Source organism: Athene noctua, chromosome 5 (assembly GCF_965140245.1).
Source record: "Athene noctua chromosome 5, bAthNoc1.hap1.1, whole genome shotgun sequence".
In the NCBI taxonomy this organism is placed as follows: domain Eukaryota; kingdom Metazoa; phylum Chordata; class Aves; order Strigiformes; family Strigidae; genus Athene; species Athene noctua.
In genome coordinates, this window is record NC_134041.1 from 50598439 (window position 1) to 50623370 (window position 24932).

Genomic DNA, 24932 nt, shown 5'->3' on the forward strand with positions numbered 1-24932 from the left:
AGAGAATACTAAAGGAGAGTTGTGGATTACTTTTCCACTTGGCTCCCTTAAAACTCCAGTTACATTTCTAGTAGATACAGGTGCTCAGATCTCAGCACTCCAAACTGATGTTGCCAAGCAGAACGGCATAATTGCTGGCAAAAAGCAGATTTGGGTTACAGATGTTTTCAGGGAGTCTAAGCCACAGCCGACTACTCGGGTGAAATGCTGGTTACCTGGGAATGAAACTGCAACAGAAACTATTATGATTCTAGGAAATTTTCCCACAAATATCCTGGAACTTGACCTATTGATGGGACAAGTCTGGGTAGATTCAAAAGGAAGAAAATGGAAATTTGGGTCCCCAACTGCCTCTATAAGACTTTTACAGCAAGCGCCTGTGCTTCCTCCTTCTAAAATTGTTAATGTGAAAAAGAGACTAAAGACTTTGCAAACCCGCTCCATTATCCTGGACAACCTGTTCTAGTAGACTTGCCCACTGTGGGGCAAGTACCCCTAACCCTAAAAACTCCCATCAATATCTGTTCATGGGTGGCTACTGATGCCCATAGGAAAGAATACCGTATCAATACAAGGTGGATTGTCCCTTCTTTCTAACCATCATTGTTTTGTTATGCATGTATTTGTTTTACAGGATATTGATCCTGGACGACCAAAGACCTATGTTACTTTTAGTGCTTTCAATAGTTATAGGCATTATCAGATAATTATTATTTGTAATCTGCTTACATTATTATAGAATTTGTGGAATCATACCTGCTAAGTGTGGAAAATCTACTTATTGGAAGACTAATCTGGAGTTGTGCCTTAAGTTACCTTATTGGGAATCACCTCCAAAATTAAGGAAGCCTGTAAGTCACCTGTGACTACACACTGGTGCTTACAAATATCATATAACCAACAGCAAGATGAAGTAATCAAAGACTAGCTAGAGAGGTCTGGTCCCACAAATTAAGCATTAACAAATTGTACATCCTTATTGACCTTCTAATGTGATTGTGTAACCTCAAATAGTTTTAGAAAATTTAACTTAGCATATGTATGTACTAACAAGGTATACCTTTAAGGAATTAAAGGTGCAGATCTATCAAGCATCTAGGATGGTGTTGCAGAATCCAGCTAGCATTGCTGAAGGAACATGGACTGTGCGGTATGCTGAGTCTTACTGAGGGAGAATGCTGCATCCCCATCCACAATGCACCTCTACACCACCTCTACAGAGGACACCCGTGCCACAATGAAGAAGATTGCCAACAGGAACAGAGAACTTTCTTGACCAATGAATTGGTTTGATGTATGGAACCTTGGGTCATGGGTAACATCACCGGGATCCTCAGGACTCACGGGGTGGGGAAGACGGCTTGTAAATATTAGTATTGTAATATTGTGCAAAGTTTTTCTTTTCATAGTATGCCTTGAAGCAGTTGGATATATACTCTCTTACCTTTTGTCTTCTTTTTCCCTATACCTTTTGAGATCACAATGGTCAAAGAACTTGGAGTGTTTGAGTCACGGGGTGGGATGTGAGAGACGAGAAACCAGGCCTGTGAGAAACTAAGACAGACAACCTGGGAAAGCAAAAGTTGAGGCTGATTGAAGAAATGCCTCAAACACTCGCAAGACAAAACTCTGAGTCACAGGGTGCATGCTGTGGAGGCCAAAGCTGATAACGCTGCCCGATGTAACTGGGGGAGAGAGCCCTGTGGAGACAGGACGGCTCTCCTCTGGGGCACCTGGGCAAATTTCAAGGGCCATGTGTCCGGTGAATGAACTTTGCTTCATTATCCACAAAATGCATATTAAAGTTGACACCCCTCAATATGCTAACGAGGGCTGTCATGATCATGCTAATGACATCATCCCATGAAACACCTTACCCCTCCCTGTACATGGGATACGTAGCTATGTGGGTCGATCTAGGGGATGGACCCAAGGAAAATGGGTATAAATCAAAGGGGGGAAGAAAGGGCTCTCTCTCTCTCTGCCCCCCCCCCCCGACCGTCTGGAGAAAGCAGTGAAGGGAAGAAGACGAATGCCAGCGAAGAAGACGGCCGCCTCCTGGAACCCTTGCCGGCAGGATCAGCGCAGGAACCCAGACCGGTGATCTGTATCCCCCCATTCCCTCTATCTCCCTCTTTTCCTTTTTCTATTAAGAAATGCAAAGCATATTATATTGCTCACCACAACTTGCTCTGTACTTAGCCAATTATCATGTGTTCAATTAGTACATTGTAGGTAGTTAATAAATGCTTGAACTTGGAGACTTGTTGTCCGCTCCAATTGGGGATTTGCGAATCTGAGTCACTTGTCCCCCTCGTCGGAGCGGGACGTGACAATATCAAACAACAGATTGGTAAATAGGTTAGCTTTAATGGGATAGACTTACTAGAAATTAATTTTGAGTTTGAGAAAAACCTGTCACTGTTTTTCAGAAAAGGCTCAAAAGGATTAACTACATAGTTCATTAGCAGCAAGAGTCATAAAAGCTCCATGGATTTTTAAAAGACTTACCACGACATAGGCATCACAGAAAGAACAGTGAAAGCTCAGAAAAGCTATTATCCAGATTCTGAATTGGAAACTGCTTGCTTTTACTTAAAGGTCTGGGGTTTGTTTCATCAACTGAAGTCAAACCAAGTTAATGGAGAGATTATGAACACAGAAAGGAAATCAGAAAGTGTGGCCATTTTCTGATGTTTGGAATCTGATGGACAGAAGTGGTTTGTCCCCTAAATAACTTCAGGTGAGTAGCGATGAAGTCAGTAACAAATTCCCAGTCTATTCCATATCATCTTTCGTTTTAGATAGGTCTAGAATATAAACATTTTTGATGAAGCTGTACATTCAGTTCTGCTCCCTCTGAAGTATGTTTGTCAGGACACTTTTTAATAGAACACGCTTTAGTCTAGGGAACAAAGTAATGCTAGACCGACTTTGCTTGGGAAAATTGCAAATTCCAATCTGTCCTTGAAGCAGGAGTTTTTTTACATGCTGAAGAGTAGCTCCACCAAAGGATGCAGAATATTGGCAGAAGGGAAAGGAAATGAGGAGACTAATGGGAAAGGAAAAACTGTGGCCAGAATATGCAAAACCTTCACTAAAAATGTTCTAGGCACAGCTTGAGTGCACCAAAGTTTGGTGGAGACTCTTAAAAGTAGCTGATGAGATCTGGGGGATAACTGAAACCTAGTGTGGGCAAAGAGGAAAAGGGCAAACGGCTAAGAGTGAAGGCTTGGGGCTGCCAGAGAACAGAAGCGAGCTTATTAGGCTACAGAAAAAACACTTCTCATTGTGAGTGCAGACTTGGACCTCCCCATGGAGAACTGGCAGCCCTGGTAACTGTCTTCCCTCCTTGCTCTGCTGCAAAGACTTAGTTTGGTTTGCCTGGATGCACTATGTATGAGGGTACAAAGTCAGCAGCTCTTGGACTAGAGGTGATGTGAAGCAGGGGACATGCTTGCCTAAGGACTAACTTTTCTAAATGCAGATTAACCTTTGCTAACCTTAAGAACCGCAGTGAACTATCTGATAAGCACCTACACAGTAAAGCATTTATCATTTTTATAACACTTGAAAGTGTCACCTGGATTCATAATTTTAAAAATTTTTTATGCTAGCTATTTCACATTCCTTCCAGACATAAAGAGTACATACTACCATATTTTTTGAATCATAATAGCTTGATCAATCCTATTGTTAATATTGTTCATCATATAACAAATGTTTTACTTTTTGCATCTTATTAAATCATAACCTAAGGTGCGGACAATATCTAACAGGTTCCAGTAGAAAAATAGAAAAGTTAATTATTTTTATGGCAGAATATTTAATTCTGTCATAAATATATGTTCTGGCAGAGTTTCTCAGAGCCTGCTTTTTCTCAAACCTACTTACAGGTATACAAAAGCAAAAAAAAAATCTAAATAAATTTATTTGCATTTAGAAGGCGAATACAGAAACCTTTGAATCATATGAATATTTTCATTGGAGAGATAAATGATGAGATGTTTATGTCTCCAAAATGGTAATTTGTTGTGTGGTTAGACTCTCATTCTGTACTCAGTTCCCATTGCAGACTAGACTTGAACTGACCAAGCAGGCGTATCCCTATGAAAGGGTAAGGCCACTAAGTCAGGACAGATGTAGTCAAGCTCAAATGTCTAACTATCTTTAAACATTCACTCTTTGAAATACCAACTCCTAAACACTGCCTTAGCATACTTTACTGCCAAGCTATATAATCAGCTCAACTTTATTGCTTTTTAAAAATCTGTCACAGACCTGGAGCAAAAAGTAGGTTGATATAATCCTTGCCAGACAATGAAGACTAGACTATAGTTAAGCAAGGAACTGGTTTTAGAAATAAAAAGGTTAACAGATGATTTAAACAAGGAAGGATTGGGTGGAGGCAAACAGCTCTACTTTGCAAGAGGTGCAGAACCTTCCTCCAGCATCTCAAACCACCTTTTTGCTTGAACAACCACTCAGAAGCCTTCCTTTGGACTTTGTAGTCCTCCTGGACTGGATAGGGGACACACATTTTCTCCACCAGATTTTACAGTGAGAAGTTGGCAACTAGAATAATTAACTTTTTTGAGCTTCCACTTTGGCAGAAAACTCATGTTAATTTTCACACTGAGACTATTTTATTTTCTCAGTATTTTGGTTCAGACAGTGCATCATTCCCTTGAAATTTGCACAGCTCTTATTCATTATTTACATGTTAACAGTGTTAACGTTTCATAAATGCCAATGATTAATGACCATATTTTTTTTTTCTAAATAATCTGTACTCCAAGTAAAACATGTGTAGATGTTCATATTATCAAATAAAACTAGTTGAAAACACTTTGCTGTACAAATATAGCTGTTGGCTACATCCAAGAACAACAATACACAAGGACTTAGAAATGTTAAATCCTACCCCATTAGTGGTACCAGAAACATCCATATTGTTCAAAATGAGATATGAACTGGCATTTGTCAACTGCTGGTATGGAGATTAAAATCATGCTATACATTTTCATAGTTATTTGTAGTGTTTTGTTTGATGAATCAGGCAGTAAAGAGACAGCTGGGTAGAGCTGCTTATCACCTACACATTGATTGCCTTACAGCTAAGAATCATTGTCTCCTGACTGCTGAAACAGCATAAAGTTCAGTTTCATATTTTTTTCCTGTCTCTCTTGACCACTTAAAACTTGTAATAGTTCATCTCATTTAAAAAATATTGCAAATAGCTTAATTCAGAAATTGTTATGACTGATGGAGTTCGGAAAAACAGCAGGATTTAGGAAGGTTTTCTTTGCTTAGGTTAAATGTTCAAGATTACTACCATCAGAGCATTATGATTCTGTAAGTTTTGATTTTAAACACATTTGGAAGAAGCCAGGTTTCACAGAAACCCAGAACAGGTTTCACATTGTTGTAGTAACACCAGCAGAAAGATTAAAGTTTTTGTGCTATGGTAGTGAAAGAAATAAAAATAGTCACAAGGCCAAAAACTAACTGATATTTTAAAGCGTCCTCTGTTGAATTGTAAGCACAAGACATTGTAAAAGCATTTAAAAAAATATTAAAGAACATTTAATGTATTATTAAAAATATTTATTATTATATACTAGTATAACAAGACTTTTAATATAAACAGAAGATACGTATCTGCACATACATGCTTTTTTTGTGAAAATCAGCTTTTCTTTTACAATGCAATCAAAAGATTTCTGTGCTGTAAAAGAGTATTTAATCTTCTTCTCTGAAGAAAATGGTAAAATATAAACTGAATTTGACTTCATATTTGAAGTTGACAGTTTATAATTTTATTCCTTGTAACCTGGACACAAAGGGATCTCACAAATTAGGAAGACTATGTAAGATACCAAGCTTCTATTGTCTGCAAATAATTATTCTTGTTTGTCCACCTGGCCTCATATGCAGAGCACACACATTATTTCTGCATTACTGAGACAGAGTAAAATTAGAGCCTAATTTCTGTCCAGATATTAATATTTCACACTAATTTTAGACAACACAAGGAAGATTAGTTCACTCAGAGCAGTATGCATCTTTTTCAGCTATCGGAATGTGCGTTCTCTTGCTCTCTAAATTAATTGTTTACTAATTGCTAAACTGAATAAATTGCACTTTGTATCAACAGTAAACGTCATCCAGTGGAATGTACTGGGCACAAACACAGTATCATTTTCTACAAAGACACTTCATGACTATTTTCCCTCCAGCCTGCTGCATAGTTGTTGGGTTAGACATGTTCTTATGCATTAATGCATATAGTAGCAATGTATAACAGTATGCATTAATTTCATAAGCAAACTCCAAAGCACACTGTAAGCACCACAAATCTTGCTTCATTTTTGTTGTATGCTTGTTAAATAGGGAAAACAACTGCCAAGAACTCAGAAGATAATTAATCCTTTTGAATCAAATTAAATTGCTGAGTAGTCTGTAAAATCTCAAACTAAAAAAAGACTGCCTGTTGAAACAGAAAAATCTATTCAGACATGAAAACTCCCTACTCATGAAAGTCTGTTCTTCAGTCAATAATTACCCCCTCAAGTAGGGGAGAGTATGCAAACCCACTTTTCTCTAGCTGACATGCTTACATAGAATTAACAGCCCTATAGGATTAGAAATAGGAATTTTTGAGTAGATCAAAATTTTTGAGAGTGACAGCCTTGAAAACTTAAAAAAAAATATTTATTTTTACACAAATCAATAGTAGGGCAAGTTTCTCATGCTATTTTTTCCTATAGACGTACACCTGAACATTAAGGTAAAAAAAAAGAAAAGTAGAACATCCTCAGTGATTCAGGCTTTAACTTGCCTAATAACAGAAAAGTAGTTACAGTTTTTTAGATCACTGTGCTTCAAAACAAGGAATGTAAATAGGTTCACTGCTATTTAAACTGTTTATCTGGAAACAAAGAAGTCTAGATTATGTTCTCAGCTGTTTAGTTCTATGTTGTCAAGCTCACTTCAAAAATAAAGCAACACATTCATCTATCTGCCCACAGCAAGGAAATCAAAAAGAGCAGTGCAACTCCCACTTCATCTTTATGAAACATGTATCTGGCAGAAACAATAAGGATACACAAACTAGACAACTAACTATTCTAGGGACACAAAAAGACTCCAGGTGTCCCTATGCTAACAGGACCTCCAGTATTGATAACTCATTTACTTAAATTTTTCCTTTTCCTTCCCATGAACCAGCTCACACTACATAGATTTCTACAGTTTCATATATTATCCTTACTCCGTGGCTTTGGACTTGAAATATTTACAAAAATATTCACAAACTGAAGATTGTTATGGATAGATGCACAAATATAAAAATTAAGTACATGTGATCAATATAATTTTTAAGGTAATGGGAGACCTTGCTAATCTAAAACAACCCAATCCCCGCTACCCATTGCTTCCTGCTTAAAAGGCACAAGGCTGTATTCATCACGATGATTAGCCATCTCCAAGCGATGTGAGCAAATAACCATTCTGCTGGTAAATGGTGAGAAGTTGTCAGGGAATTCACTGTGACCAAGGAAAAGGGCTCAAAGCACACGACAGGGAAGACCTCTTGAGATCCTGTGATATACACCAGTCATAACCATTCTTAGCTCTTTTCTATCATATTACCACCATGGGGTTGGTGCATATGGCAGACGGTACTTTTCCAGTCAACTTCAGGAAGAAAAGATAGGTTGTAGGTCAGTGATTATCAACTTAATATCAGTGCTCTTTATTTTGGAATACTACCTTTACCCTGGTTTATTGATAAGAAATCACAAATCTTGAGGATATTAAAACAGAGTTTTAATTTAATTAAGAGTCAGTATTTAAAAGAAGAAAGGGGGTTTCAACTCACTATTATACAACAAATATTATAATATTTTTAACCAGCAAGTAAAGAGGTATCTTAATGATTTTAAATCAAAGTACTCACCACTTTTTTAGCATCTATATTTTGTGACTCACTTGATTTCTGCTTTCCAAGGTTTTTCATGTAACTGTGAACTTCTGAATCAAAACATTCAGCTCCATAAAAAGCACTGCTCCAACCAGGACTACAGCCATGGAAGTCAGGTAGGTTGGGAGACACAAAGTAGCTGTTTCCAGTTATCTTTATCATGGTCTCTTTCTCTCGCTCTGTATTTTCTTCTGCAAAGTCTGCACCAATACAACAGCCATGGTTCTGTAAACACTGCCGTTCTTTCTCTATGGGGATAGTATTCTGCAGCTTCAATTCTTTTTTGATATTATCTGAAGGTGACTCATCAAAATCCATTTTATCTAATAACATATTCATCATAGGCTCAGCCTTCACATCGAAGGTTGCTTCCCCCTCTCCTAAAAAAGGTGTAGGGGGGGGGGGGGGGGGGGGAGAAATAATGGTCATGTGGTGCAATGCATGCTCTGTTGAACTTAAACACTACACATACAAAAACACAGTTATGAGACTACCTATTCACTCTAACAGTGGTGTAGATGCTTATTTTGGCTCTGTGCTTTTTCTCATCTACATATTGTAAAATGATAAAGGTTAAAGACATTTCATAACTATTAAGCAATAGCTAAACAATACGTTTCTGAAAATTACAAAATAATTTCTGTGCATATGCAATGAGCACTTAAATAAAATCTAGTACAGAAGCTTTAAAACAAAAGTTAAATACGTCAGACCTGTGCATGCATTAGTAAAAAGCTTAGCTCCTGAGGTTTTTTCCATCCATAACTCTTGAAGCTTTTATTCCATACAGAGAGGGAAAGAATACTTGATACAGCCGAAGGGGACACAGATGTTAAACTTCCTACTCCTACAGGACTCACTCCCTTGAGCTATGGTGGGACTTCTTTGCAGTTCTAACAGCTACTACCAACCTTTAAGGGACTGAGACAGCAGTCAAAGGTTGGCATGGTGCTGACAGGAGCTTTTGCGCCTGCCAGAATTCTCCCTTTTCACTCGAGCAACCCTCCAGGGCTTAGATAAGCCACCTTGGAGTCAAATGGAGCTAAATTACTGGTGCAAAGAAATCATATACCCCATGGGAAAGTCTGGCTCTACGTCTGCAATCACTCTGAGCCAAAATGGAAAACTGTCACACAGAATGACATCAGCAAAGTGCAAACTTAAAAATTTATGTTTTCCCATAAAAACTAACAATGTAAGGGTATAAGCTGTTCTGTAAAGAACACACAGTTTAACTCCACTCAAAACAGGGAAGTAACCAAATTTAAATGCTGAAACTACCAGCTGAACTATCTTGAAAAAAACTGAAATACTGATAAAACAGCAACCAAATACAAGCTGTCCAGGAACACAGCAAGCCTAGAAAGGGTAATGGATTAGTTATAATAATGGGATTTGCCAGTCCCAGATCAGTTCTGAGTTCAGTTACTGATAGTCTGTAAACCTTCAATCACAAAGTATGCCAGGAAAAATGCAAACCCCACACTGACGTACAGATAAACAATCACTAATATAACCTCAATGACTGCCCTGAAATGGTGGTTCTGTAACCAATCTTGTGATCAAAAGGCAAAATTATCTTGATTAACAAACCATTTGACCCACTGTTCATTTTGCTATCTATCTTTAAAAAGGCACTTCAGTGGATAGAATAGGGAAGTGGAGAAATTCCTAGGAGAGACATAACGACTATTCTATTTTACCTGTTTGAGAAAACCCTTTTGATGAACAGTTAAAAATGCCCATTTAAAACCAAAAGTAATTCAGTTTCTAGATTTCTGTACAATTCCTTTCCTCAGAACTCAAATATTTTTATTGACAATACCATTTTTTATTTTAATACATTTTATTTATTTTACCGCCTAGTTTTGTTTTAATTCTGGTAAGTGAACAAGGAAGGATCAGATCTGTTGCACAGTCATCCTTTAATCAACGCTCAAGTTCTTCAGGAACACCTAAGGAGTCATAAGCATTTTCTAAAGCTCTTCTCTCTGTCTAGCTAAGCTTGCCATGTTGTGCAGAGACACCTTAGTATGACTGTCCCTCTTCCCTCTCCCTACTCTAAAGCATGTCCCTAGAACATCTACGGGATGAACACAAGAAAACCACATGTAGCAGTTAGGATTTCAGGAGTTTTTCAGACACATCTGTGTAAATAAAAGCAAGTAAATGAAACTGACATCCCAGTCAATGACATGTGGTCATCTGTAAGCTTCATATAAAAGACAATGCCAGGTCCCCAAAGGCATTGATAATGTTCAGATTCACTGATAATCTTCATAAGTGCTAAATTGAGTGTTTTTCCTGAAGACACATTCAAAGCGTTAATCTCTCAAAACTTGTGTTACTGATAGATTCCCAGCACACAAAGATCTATAAACAGGAAGTCCCTCCTCACCCTCTGTCTGATCACTGTTTGCTAAAAGGCTATCAGATTTCTTCAGATCTTGGAATACGTTGCCACACTTTGAATCACCTGCCTCAGTTACGCTGAAAAGACAAGATTAGAAAAAAATCAATGTTTCATATACTTTTGTATTTACATCAGTAAAATTAGATCTTACAAATGACTGTCATGCATGTGAAAGGCTTCACAGCATTTATCTGCCTCCTGAAGTCCACATGTTCAGCTTCAGTTGTTATTTTACAAGAAAAAAGATGTTCAAACAGACATTAAAGCACACGAAGATACAGAGGTTTCCTTTACAGCATTTGGCAAAATTCCAACAGAAATATCAGAACACATAAAAACAGAAGGCATAACTTAGACTGCAAATAACTGTAATGGATTTTTCACTCAGAATTCAACCTCTGGATAATAGTCTGACTCTAAGTCATCCCTAATAAGAATAATCATAATTTTAAGTCAAGGAAGGTAACAATTAAAAACTGCTATTTTTTTTGTCTAAAGAATGTTAAGTAGTGTCTCAGAGATATTCTGAGGTAGTTCTTGTGTGTGATCTAAAAGCTAGGCCTGTATTTTTATAGCAGATAATAAATGATGATTTTCTTTTCACTCCTGCTTTCAAAAACTTTACGTTGTAACAAAAGTTCTTATAGAGAATGTCATATTCATATATGTCAGTAATTCACCTGCAAGAACTCAAGTTTCTCCTACCATAACATTGAACTCTGGAGCATTAAGAGCCTAACCCCCAACCAGTTTTCAGTGGCTCTTTAAAAATCCCAACTCAAATGGGAAATAGGCTAGCATGTCAGGGTCTGATAACTGGAGGTCACAGTCTATTCTCTCTGAAGCTTGCTGTAGGGATCATTCATCTTTAACACTGAAGTTTTTCTAGAGTTTCTTTATCAAAATTTCCAATTTGTAGTGCCAGACCATGACAGACAAAAAACCCATACATAGCTTCCACATATAAATTGATTATGGTTTATGATAGCCTTCAGTAAGTAGCTTTTATAAGTATGCTACATTTGGAGGCTGCAATAAAATGAGAATGTTTTTTATTATTTTTCAGGTAGATATGTCATTGAAGATGTAAAAAAGAAATAGTAAAAATGAGAAATGAATTAAGCTGGTGTTTTCTCACTTAGCAGGTTATTTGCAAAAGACTGCAAGGAGGAACACTAAGTCAAACTAAACCTGTTAAGTAAAACATTTCTAGCAAAGCTAAATTAATTTCCTTGTTCTAAGGTGTGAATACAACAAAAGGATCTATAAAGAACTAAACTTAAACAGGATAAGCAAACTGGACAGTAAGAACAACATATTTCACTTCTGATTAAACAGCCTTTTTCTAGCAAGACTATGAAGCTCTCCATCAATGGCTGAAAATAGTATTGATCAGAATTATGTTTCCATTACTCAGGTATCCTAAAATGGAGTTACAGACAAGCTTAATAGAAAACATTTTCTGCTAAGCCATTAAGCACTATTTGCTGTTAGGAAAGCCACGAAGTATCTAATAGACTGAGAAATTAATAGCTGGTAGGAAACAAGGATACCTGAAGAGAAGCAGCATATCCTTTCCTGCTTCTAGGAACTACAGAGAAAAGCATTAAATTGAACTGTAACAAGGAAAAGTTTAAAACCACCTACCATAAATGTGAAGGTCTTTCTCCATTCACTACCTGATAGAGATTTTCCAGTAATTTTTCATCCCAGTAGAGGTCACAAAACTTCTCACAAATTGTATCAGAAAACATACCAAACTTTAATTCTTTTAAGTTTAAAATGAAGTTACCTTGTTTAAAAAAAAAGAAACAAACAAAAAAGAGAGAAAAAAGGCATTAATAACAATATTCTTACACATCAGTGATAATAATATACAGAAGAAAATGTACATACCCATATCAAAAACTTCAACTCCATTCTCTAGATAGCCATCAAACGCAAACTCCTCTTGTATAAGATGAACCACTTCCTGTAGTAAAGCACCACTTGCTCTGTTCTGCTGGGGCAGGACTTCAGCATCAAAGACATGAGAATAGTCTTGATTCACTGATGTACATGGTTTGTGTTCTTGTTCAGTCAAAATACTGTCTACACTGGTAGCATACTCAATTTCTTGGCAGTTGCTTTGATAAACCGGGTTACTTTTATCAAACTTGTTCTGCATATTAGTAGTCTCACAATTTTGCACTTTGCAAAGGGAGGCATCATTTTCTGTTTGTGTGCTCATTTTATAACTTGCAATAGTACCTGAAAGTAGCACTGGCAAACTATGATGGCAATCATAAGCAATTCCTGAACGAAGAGGTTTATTTGGTATTTGCTCTGATACAGCTAAATGTACTGGTACAAATGTCAAAACTCTTTTCTCCGAGTCCTGTTGGAGAATGATGTTATTTATATGAAGAAAACTAGGAGATGTAGGACAAGCTAAGGAGTTGGAAGGAACTTCAGATAAAATGCTCCTTCCCTGTAGGATATGTGAGGAATCAGATGGTGATGCTAACATAACTGTAGAAGTAAATGCATTGCCTGACTTTTGGTCTTCTGAAGATATCTGGGATGAGTGGCCTGGAACTTCACACTCAGGTATTTCAGGTGCAGTTTCAATAACATTGGTGTCCTCAGTACCATAGTTTTTAGAGTCTTCTATATATCCTGATTTGTTGTGGTCTACTTGTTTTTCTTTTCTTGTGTCTTTCTTGAATTGCTCAGAAATCGTTGTGTGAACCTCTCTGAAAAGGAACAAAGAATTTTTTTTTAGGACATTTGCAGTAGATTTAATAATGAAGAGTCAAGTTTAACTTATTGTGCTCTAGGAGATACTAACTTGGTTATATTTGCATTTTGTTGCAGAATAATGGGCTTAAAGTGAGTTGCAGGAGAGGTGAATGCAACAGGTAACGGAGCTTTCTCACAATTTATAGAAATCTGGCATGGTACTGGTCCTTTAACTGCTACAAGTTTACTTTCACTGGTAATAGGAACAAATCCTAAAAACAAAAACTCAGTTAGAAAGATGAACAATAAGTAAAATACAAATGCAAGGTAAATAACCATCATTTTAGATAGAAAAAAATTGTGTACTTGCCTGAGAAAATCTTACATGGAGAACTTATCTAGAGAATACTGAAGCAAAGTAAACAAGTCAGTCTGACTGCTTACCTAGACTTGATTCTGAAGGGTCCATCTTATGTCTTTCATTTTTAAATTCAAAAGCAACATGATCTTGAGACGAAACTACTTCTTCCTCAACAGTCTAACAATAAAAATGGAAGTCCAAACTGAACTTATTAATTAGCATTTTCTTTTTTTAAATTCTGCTCAGCACATTACTTCAAGAAAAACCCCCAACCCCCATATCAACCAAGAATGTTACAAAGCAACAACCTAGTCGTGCCAAGGTGGAGAATTTAAATAAATGACATAAAAACTCTGAAGACTAGTAGAACTACTCAGAAATCTTGATAACCCTCTGTTTCAAATCAGAACTTTTAGGTAATCAAAGTTTTGAACAAAGTCAGTTCCATGGATTGACTAAACACTACATGCATTATATACACATATTTGAAACGTAAACAGAACACAAGAATTACACATTCGTGTCTTCTGTTCTGATAAGAGGGGTGGTAAATGAAAGAGAGATTATGAAATTAAGTCACTTGTTCTTTACCCATACAGACTGTGGAGTCTGGCACCAAAACCTGTGGAATGATCACTCCAACAGCAAGAACTTGAAAAAAGCAATACCTAAAGACTACTTGAAAATTAGTAAAAAAACAAAAACAAAAAGAGAGCAAATCTAACTGTACTTGCAGAGGACAAAAATCTTACTGGAATACAATTTACAGAATTAATTGAAAAAATGTAGAGAATTAAAAAAGGTGGCACTCTTACCTTCAAGACAGACTTATTCAACAGTGACAAAATATTTTTGCTGTTTATACCTTGTTCAAATAAATAATGATTGCACGTCTAAAAGAAAAAAAAAATCATAACTTTCAGACAGTAAGTAAGTTTTCAATCAAGTGAGGTTTTCTTGGACAAGCACACAGTCAAGATAAATAGTCAGTTAGAAGTAATTTAAGTTTAGAAAGTGTTATGAACCTATTCTGAGTAAACACACCCCTCTGCGTCCTTAGTGAGGTAACTTTAAAAACAAACCCCGGTGACTGGTTATGATTGAACTATGTATCAGTCTACTACCAAAAATAAATTAATAATTTGATATTCAAATCACTGAGACTTTAGACACATCTGGATTTCACATAAAAGCTTAAATCTAGTAACCTTAATTGCATCAGCTAGAGAAGGTCTTTCTTCAGGGTTTTTTCTTGCCATATCCAGAAGAAGTTTTTTTAATTTTCTTGGCAATGCTAGTTTGTGACTCTGTGGAACACTGTATTTTGCAGCCATCCACAGAACTGCAGCAACACCATAAATGCAGACCTATTGGTATAAAATAAGACAGAAAAGATGTAAACAGACCAAAAAAAGCTTCCACTTCAAAACCAATTCCAGCAAATTATGCAAAAATTCCCTTAATTCCCCACAAAAAGCAAAAAAGAAAAGACTAGAGCTTCCAAAGTACCGATCACATTTGGCTTTTGAAGATGCTGATGAAAAGCCCAGACCATTATAAAAAACTGGCTGTTATGCATGCAGGGCAAATAATAGTAGCTAATTTTCTACTGTTGGAGCAACAGACATAATTTGTCTTATCCTTTGTCTAGGAAAATTATTCAGAAAAAAAGTGCTTTTAGAACAATTTTGAAGAATTCCTTTCTCATTTAAAAACTTAGATTGCTTCAAGCCTTAGAGTTCTACCATAAAACATGGCCAGCTGCAATTTATTTAAAAAAGATCATGATAATTCAGCAAGTAAATGGCACACAGTAATTACAAGCTATCCAGTAAGAGTTGTATTTTACAGAGAAGATTACACCTATCAGAAGAATGAGGTATTGTATATTTCTTTTACCAATTATTGTGCTACTTGTTGCTAGATCAACTGAAGTTGCCATGATGAGGGACCTTGAAAAGTACTTGATCTTCACAAGCTTTCTTGTTTTAGTTGAAGAATTAAAATATTCAGACTGAACCAGATTTAGCCTACTTAATGCTAGTTTATGTATGTTAGCATGTACTACCAATGCAGCTTTGTCAAAGTTAAAGCACCATGCTTCTTCACATTGCCTCTGAAAGATATTAAAAAGGCTCAAGGAACAGAAACCTAAGCACAGTACTAAATAATGTGGTCCTATAAAACAATGTTTTCTAGCAGTCTTTTGAGCAAAGTGAACAAGCAATAAACACGAAGTAACAAGGGAGTTCACTATAAAGAAAACAACCTGTGAACCATCTGAACTGCTGAACAAAAGCTACTAACAGGTACAAAAACATCTGAAATAGAAGAAAGCAGCTCCACCAAAACAAAAAAAATTTTCTTCCCCTCAGGTGCAGAATTCCAAGAGGTCAATGGGATCACAATTTTAACCTCAACTTACTACTTATGAAAAACTTGCTGTCTAATCCAGCATATCCTTCAGAAAAGTTCCTTTTACTGAGCTAGTACAGTTATCGTGACTGGCACTATAGTCTTGATTCCCATAATTCTAACTAAATGTGCATAATAACCAGAAAGTTATACAAGTATCAGGAAAAATCAAAAAACCCAGGGCCATTTATCCTATAAATAATGTTGCAGAAAAACAAGGAAAGAAGATTACTTCGGATTTTCTAAAGAAAAAGAATAAAGCATAAACTTTAAGATTATTAATTTCTACTGTCTGGTGAAACTTCTGTCTTGTATTTCAGGGTTAGTTTAAGCTTCTGAAGCCTTTGAAAAACCTGCACATTGGATCAAAGCAGTTTAAGAAGAAAAAGCAACTTTAAAGAAGCAGATATATAAGCATTTTCTAGTTACAGAAAATTTTACAGAAGTCAAACTCCATCTTTAATAGATTTTTTAATGAGGATTTTTTTTTTCTGATTCATGGCTACTGTGTCTAATTTTAAAGAACTCATGGGGAACAAGGTATATATTAGCTAACCTCTTTTCTCATTACATAATAGAAAGGTACCATAATTCTGCTTTCCTAACTCTTAAGATCCCTGTGGTGCAGTTCGCAATTCAGATGCAGTTGCAGTGGAGACAAATACTCACCTGCTATTTATTAACATTTTTATCATCTTTGGTCTGAGAGCTCCTTATGGTTTTTATTTATAACAAAAAGCTCTGGGAAAGCTGTATTGGTAAGAGACATAATTCATAATGTTCCCCTAGTAAAAATATTATGATAGTGATTTTTTAATCCAATCATTCAATTTAGATTAATGTTTGGGCTTTGGCCTAGACAGTCTAAAATACTGATCTTGGTGTGACCTCCACAAAGTGAAAACATGACTTCAAAGTCTGTCTTACTGCTAACAAACTGACAATAATTAAGTGTTATGGAAAACTACTGAATAACAGATTTTTCGCAGTTACTTAAGCAATTTTGGAAGGCAAAATTATTTTTCAGAAGCAATTAATTTTCTGGGAGATCAATATATTAAAAAACCCCACAGATAACAAAGAAATATTGAGAGAAATATTATCAGCATCTTAGAAGACTTTAGCTTTCCTCTTCAAGCAGCAGAGGGATATAACTGTCCTCTGACAAAATGCATAGCAACCTACATAACCTACCACATTACCTTTTCAGTATCCACATCCTCATCTTCAAATTCAGGAGCTAAATAAAATATATCACAAGATTCTAAATGAGAAAAGAAAATGGAAACAAAAGGTAAGGTATTTGCTTTCTTCTGCCCTCCTCCCCTCAAAGAAATAAAAGCAGAGTATGCAATGTACTAGTTTACCTTCAGCTTCTGGAGCAGCAAAGAGGATACTTCCATGGCAGTCAATCATCACAGAGTCCAAAGATAAGACCACTGCAAAACAAGCCACAAAACAGCAAGGCATAATAAATATCTATTCTCGTAAGTATCTGACACTCACAAAAATAAATTGTTTAAAAATAAATTGCAATGTCAGTGATTACCCTATGATAAACGATGCTTTAAATAACACTAATGTTAGAACAGATACCACCCAATAAAGAGACAGTAGATGCGTAATCACCTAAATTAATTCTTGCAGAACAAAGACAAGGAAGTAAACCAAAACGGGATCACAGTAAATAAAAGGGCTTAGAATACCAAAAGTTTATTCTCTTTATACCCAGCACTGAAAAGGAAGGCCAAGAAAGGAACAAAACAAAACAAAGAAATACAACAGCTAGATGTACTCTAGTCTCACAAGGTACCAATAAGAGACAGTCAATTTATCTTAAGCATTTAATCTCTTCCCTCCTCCAACACCACCAAAATACAGGGTCATTATCTGGAGACAGCTGAGACATGTGGCCAGATCCAGAACTCTGGTGGGATAGGATACAGAGTCCAGTTTCGAATAAATAGTTATAAACACACACACTCTCCCACTGAAGAAGTGTTAATGTAGAATGGTATTTGTAAGGCCCTGAAATTTGCCATAGTTAGGAACAAAATAACTGAGTTCTAGAACTATTTTAAATGATCTGAGGTCTTCAGGAAATTAACATTAAGGTCATGAGATCATGCTATATAAATTCAATGATGAAAAACTTGTGGTATGACTATGTCTATCTGATATCTTTAAATCACACTATAATTTAACATGTTTCAATATAATAAGCCAACTGGCTAGCAATTTAGTCTTGCCTTTGTAGACTACCATCAAATGCACTGTTTTCTTAGTAAAAAGAGTACTAGGAGATTAGATTCTTACATTAAATAAGAGGTCAAAACATTAAATGTATTAATTATTAAATAAAATATTAAAGTGGTCAAGGAGTAAAACAAGTATTAATTTATTATTAAATAGTAAATTGGAGAGGTCTAAGAAAGAAAAATAAAGTAAGAAAAAAAAAATCCTTTTGCTTTTGTAATTACCTGTACAAAACATAGCTAAAGCCATTAAATTGTTCACTATGCTTAATGTAAATAAAGACTTGCCTACTACATTCTATATTTAAGATTGACCTGGACTACAGGTCTTGAAAAGCACAGCTTTCCTGAATGGGAACCTTTACTAGTTATTTCTGCAAAGGCAGCTCCCCTAAGCAGTCCTCATGAGTTCTCAAGAGTTTTCTTTGCCTCTGGCCCTGAATCTGCAACAGTTCACACAAACTGGATCTCAAGGAGTTCAGTACAACAGAGAATTGTCCCCTGGGTTCTCTAAAGCACCTGTGAGCAACAGGTATTCAACATCCTCTGATGAGAGGAAATAAGTAAAGCCTCAGTGGAGGTTACAAATTTTTTTGGATTGAACCAAAAAAATGCATGAAGAGGTTAGCTTTGGAAGTATGTTTTCTTACCCAGATAATTCCTGCTTAGGATAATGAAAAAGGTCATGGAAGGATTTGGAGGAAAAGGCTAAGTGAATAAATAATAAATAATCCATCTTGTTCCACATTTCATATATTTAACTATGACTCATGAGCCACCAATCTTACTCTACCAGTGTTAAGACAAAGGATATTTTAACAAACACTTTATATGATATCAGCTTCATCTTTAATATTATTCAGAAAGAATGCTGACAGAACTCTGTGTGTGTGCATGACCGCTATATGTCATTCCACAATGCACAACTACTCTCAGAACAAGCAGAGAATCCTCTGGCAGAAATATTCTAAATCTGAAATCAATATTCAACTTCAAGGTAGCTTTATTTTTCAAATATAGAATTTTAAGTAAAGTACCTTCCATTTAGCAGTTTGTATCATTATGTTCACTTCTGCAGGCTATGTAACACTCAGATCACTACTCAGTCTTTAGTATTTTGAAGACTTATGCATTCTGGGTGCATGTAAGTACAGTAACAGAGTAAGTAAGTAATGTAAGTACAGTACAGTAACAGAGGCTGGCTAGGCATATGAAATTAGAATCTGAGTCATTATCTGAAATTGCAGTTATTTGAAACCTTCACAAACATTAGGGACATGCTATGAGGCTGAAACAATACTTCTGTTGCAAGGTATATCAAATACTTAGTTTTAAAGGTAACATTGCTTTAAGTGCTCAGAAATCTCCACTTATGGCCAATATCTTTTTTAAGTTTTATATCATAAAAGATAAAATAGCTGAAGCTGAAAACCAAAGAGATGCAGCAATTTTTCTGCACCTTGCTATTCAATTGTGTATAGTCGCTTACAGACTTCAAACTCATCCCTGCCCAAATCCTCAAAAGCAGGTTTTTTAAATCAAGAAAAAGGACAGGCAGGGTGGTGGTGATGAGAACCTCTTCTCTGTTTATCAGAACTGCTACAGATTTATTATTAGTATAAGCTAAACCAACATTCAGAACGCCTATGGAAATTTAGGATGGTCTTCTCCCAGGTCACATACAACATATTCCAATTGTGTCAAAGGACACTTTCCTGTTCCTCTCTCAGAAGTTTGCTTCCGATAATTCTTCTATAACTGAAACATAGGGAATGTGGAAGGAGTCGCTGCATGTTTTAAACTGACAGAGCTCTGTACTGTCAAAAATACCTCAGGAATCATTTGTCACAAAGAAATCCAGGCAAGAGAGAATGTTTTTTGTTTACATATATATAAAACTTATTTCGTTCGGCTTTCAAGATACAAGTCCCAACTGCTTTTCTTAAAAGTCACAGTACAATTTCTCCATCTCCAAAATGCCTAAACACAGAATTAGTTTTACTGCTTGAAGTCATAAAGATTTGTTTTCCCTGCAAAACCCACCAAAACTCAGAATAAAGAGAAAAATAGGACATTCTTCTACGTATGGAAGAAAACTCCAAACTGAGTAAAAATTCTAAGTCACCATTTAAGAGAGTGAAGTTAGAAATACTGCCTATTATTTTTTCTGTACACAAAATGAAAGCGGAGACATTTTGCATCAACAGAAGAAAACATGAATAAGTGAACATAAATAGTTTAAGCAAATGTTTAAGATAGTTTAAAGCAAATATTTTGAGATAATTAAGACTATACCTGGATAATCTATGCAAGTTTGCAGAGTACATAAACACTCATGACATAATGCCCAGAGTTCATAGTCTTTCAGAGGTTTACCATACCAGGACAACAGGAGTTTTAGAGGGATCCACTGAAAAAAACAGTGAGGATTCAGAAAGTTATGAAAAATTATCATAAACCAAAAAATGTTTACTGATGCAATGAAAAAGTAAATTCTAATATACAACATGCTCACTTAAAAAGCATTAAGAAAAGGTATTTATTGCACTTGCCAGCAATGAACTAATAACACCTTTTACTGAAAAAGTTTTGTACAGTTAGCTAGCTGTATAGATGAACCAATATTTTCTTAATTGCATAACAGAAGTGTAATTAAAGTGAGATTTCAGCAAGAATAGAAGTGTTTCAGGAAAAGTGAGCTGTTTCAAGGCTCTTTCTCATCATACTAAGGAAAGACACTTTTGGAATGTCAAAGATGGCACATAATTATAGGGACACCACCTAGATTTGCAAACATAAAAATCTAAATTATCACCACCAACAAAAAAAATCCCAGTCAAATCCTAATTTACCCTGACAGTTGCATTACAAGTCTTACCTTAAAGATTTCATCAACATTTCTTGTCCTTCTGTGAAAGATGTTAACAATATTGACAGAATTAATGACAGATGCATTTGATGTCCAAGCACATTGTTCTGTTTTTAATCACTGGCTACTTGATTTGTAGTAATAACTTTTGTATTTCTGCTAATCAGTTTAGGTTTTGATACCTGGCATAATACCTTAATGTGACAAAGATACTGCTCTATGGAAACTTACTGTTCTTCAGAGAATCCATGTTTTACATTTTGTGATTTTTCTGAGGGGTGGGGGAGGTGGGTGAATATAAGAACGCGACATTGATAGGACTGCACAGACATCTTCCTGATCAAGCTGTGCTAATAGAAGAGCTTGTCACTATTCTTGACATCAGCTGGACTTTATGATCTCCATTCATCTACCAAAGAAACAGTAAATTTGCTGTAGGTGGAAACCTCTGGGTCAGAGCAGACCCATACGACTATTTTAAAAATGAGCACAGCAATATTCTGTCTCTAAATGTCAAATTTAGACCACATTGAGGAAAAGAATTACCAGAAGCAATTCAGGATTAACTCTGGGAAACAAAGAAAACAAAACTAGAGCACAGGAGACAGAAACAAAAATTAAAATTTCTGAACTGTTCTGCTGTTTTTACAGACACCTTTATATCCCAATCAATGTTTGCAAAATCTAAATAGACTAAGGGTCTCTCTCACACACAGTGGTAGTACATCATTGTTTGGCAAATCAGTCTCTGCACCGTCACTTACTGCAGTCAGTTTTTTATGATCCTGGCTGTGAAACACCCTTCAGTGAGGCACTATTTGGATTTTATCATAAAATACATAATGAACAGACTACCACATTAACTTTCATCAACATCAACAAACAGAAATGGCTTCCCTGCCATCAATATATGGGGAGGAGAGAAAGAACCACATTTATTTCTCTAGCTGAAACATCGTTGATAATTTAATTTTTACCAGAAGACCTTCTCAAGGAATGTAATACTTTGGGTTCATATTGTTTAAATATTTCTTGAAGGTGAACCAGATAAATTTTTGACAAGATGTATCAGCAAACACACCTTTTGATTTACTTAGAATGTTTTATATTCTCCCTACCTCCAACACATAAAAATTAATTTGGTGCTCTTATTCTCCCGTCCTCCACTGTGGCAAATCACAAAAATTAGTAACTTCAGCACAGGCAGATTTGAAGCCAGGTAATAAGGTTAAGCTTCACTCTCAAATTTTGCTATCACCAGCATCCCGCAGTGCAGAATTCTTTCATCAATGTGTTCCTTCATTATATCTAGAAAAGTAAGCTGTTGAACTGTCTGATAAAAAGACATCAATTACACACAGGAAGGAAGAGGCCAGATAGTCAAAAGAATGAATTAAAGAACATTCAAGACAGAGCTTCATACTCTTGATTGATTACTATTTCTGATCAGTGCTGTGTTCCCTCATCCATAGCATCCTGGTTCTCACATGCCTCAAATGTCTTTGCTCACAGACACTTTACAATTAAAGAAGCAGCCAAATACTTCAAAGTCACCCTGCACAGCTGACAAGTGGAGAGAAATCAGAAGAGAAATTCCACAGACTGACTAGACCATTAAGAAGATTTTGGGATTTGGGAATATTTTTGTAATAAGTGCACACCACTGCCACATGTTTCTCTGCAAGAGAATCTCTCCTCTTGAAGTTTACGTCCCTAGAGGCTCTAAATTCTGCAGGAGAGAAAGATGGACTTCCTCTATCCCATATACAAATCACCTTTCACTTCAGGATAGGGTGATGAATGGCTAGCAAGGAGAAGAAGAATGTCTCACTAAACTGCAGACTGAAGTTAGTTGTACAGCAGAAGGCTGTACATCACTTCTGGGATATCCAAGTTCTCTAGAGGAAGAAAGAAGTGACAGAAAAAAATTTAATCACAGGAGGAAAGTAGGAATAAACCCTAAAAACAGCAGCAAAAGTTTATGATAAGAAAGAAGAAAGTGTCAATGATAGATAACAAAATAGAGAATGAAAAGGCACCAGAAACAAATGCTATTTCAGAAGAAAAAAGAATGTAGAAAAAGCAAATCTTAGCAGAAGTGAGAATCACTTCCATCCATAGGATGACAAAATTAACCTGAGTCAGGAGAAGAAAGGATGCAATCTGGTTACAGGTTGTTGAACTTTATCTAAATGTATACCCTCATTTTTTCCCAATAGATGTAAGCATCCTAAAGAAAGATTAAACTTCAAATATTAATATTGCTAGCTATTATTCATATGATAATTGTTCTCCTGTGATGCTAATAACTGCATTGCTATTGTCTCTTACTATAATTAAAGTCTCTCCCCACCTTGATCATATCAAAAGATTATTTTTACTCCTGAAAAAAAACCCTGAGAAGGTCATTCTTCTAGTGTCCTAATGATTCCAAATGCTCACTTTCCTACACTAGAAAGAGAGAACACTGGAAGACTTCAAATGAAGACTGCAGGCTCAGACCTGCTGGGGACTTGTCCTTCTAACACCTTGTAAAAGTAATCTGATATTGTCAAGGTACATGATAAGATGTATGTCATCACACATTTATATCTGATGAAAAACACATGCAGACTGGTTAAAATAGTTTCCAAAGGTAAAATAATACACTTCTCAACCTAAGGTTTTGAGGCAATTTTTATTTAAGTCTCAAACATTAAATAAAGGTATTCAATGCAATGCATCTTGTACCTCACCTTGAAGGTGTTCAATGTTAAATACCTCAAAGGTATTTAAGGCAATGCACATTCAAATTCCACTGGGCCTGTTTATGTTTTAATAAACATTTAAGTGTAAAATGTCTTTATTTAGGCATCTGTCTCAGGTTTGGTTATTTTGTTTTGCTTTTTAACATGCAAATCTGATTCATGGCTATTACTATCTCCTACAGCTTCAAAAAGCCCCATTCAACCACCAAGAAAAAAAAATATTCTGAAGTGCTGGAAAACATATGATTAAATTTTTTTTTGTCAAACCACCTGTAGCATGCACAGTTTTGTAACTATATTCAGACATTTCAGTAAAGCAAGCTCAAGACAACTGTTCAGCAACCATAAGGCCTCAAGCCCACTTCATTTAAAGCATTAACATTAGTACTAATATAAAACATTTATTAATACATTATCACCAGTGAAATTGCATCAAAGAGCAAAAATTATAATCTAGTGCCTTTTCCAGAAATTTTTTCTTCATGTTCTAAAACAGAACTTTTCATAATAGAAGTTATATAACCCAGTTTTAAAAATAAGAAAATGTTTTGCACAGCACAGAAATTTTGACAGAAAATACGAAAAAGCCACCTGACTGATTATTGCCTATAGCTACATACTGGTGACATTTTGGTTTATACTAAAAAGATTGCCTTTTAAATCTCACTTGTCTAAAATTGATGTATTTTCTTCAGTGCTGCAAAGATCATTTAACAGATCTTTTATTTCACTGTTGGTACCAAAACTGAACCAAACTTTTAGTAAAGCATTCAGAACTCACCAACATACTATAGTTTATGAATGTAATGCTAGCATGTTTTAAAGAGCCAAAGCAAGCAGCATTTTCATTATTCTTTTCTTAGTAACTACTATTCCGGGAATTGACAATTTTTCCTTCCTTCAAGTGTTATTTCCCCAGTGTCATTCTCTAGAGACATGGCTTTTCACTTCTTTCATGCTTGACTGGGTATGAATGACCAACAGAAAACAAATATGTACATGCCAGGTTCCCATTAACCCTTTCCATGTAAAGGCCATAGCATTTGAATCACAAAGAAACATTTAAAAGCATTAGAGATGAGACACACCTGATTGGAATGAAATTGGTTAGAGAAATAAAAGATCCCCACTCAAACTTGAAGTGAAAAATATTTATTTGCGGCATGC

At 35.8% G+C, this 24932-nt stretch overlaps 1 protein-coding gene across 1 annotated transcript in view; it reads right to left on the bottom strand.

Annotated features, from left to right (window-relative positions):
* The window catches only part of KNDC1 (kinase non-catalytic C-lobe domain containing 1), a 72787-nt gene that overhangs the window by 14528 nt on the left and 33327 nt on the right, over positions 1-24932 (bottom strand). The window contains exons 7-17 of the mRNA XM_074907507.1: positions 20445-20559; positions 17262-17333; positions 17097-17158; positions 14688-14846; positions 14295-14372; positions 13563-13656; positions 13228-13390; positions 12294-13132; positions 12045-12189; positions 10383-10474; positions 7961-8364 (exon numbers count right to left, since the gene is read on the bottom strand). Coding sequence (XP_074763608.1) covers positions 7961-8364; positions 10383-10474; positions 12045-12189; positions 12294-13132; positions 13228-13390; positions 13563-13656; positions 14295-14372; positions 14688-14846; positions 17097-17158; positions 17262-17333; positions 20445-20559 — 2223 coding nt within the window. The remainder of the gene's footprint in view (positions 1-7960; positions 8365-10382; positions 10475-12044; positions 12190-12293; positions 13133-13227; positions 13391-13562; positions 13657-14294; positions 14373-14687; positions 14847-17096; positions 17159-17261; positions 17334-20444; positions 20560-24932) is intronic.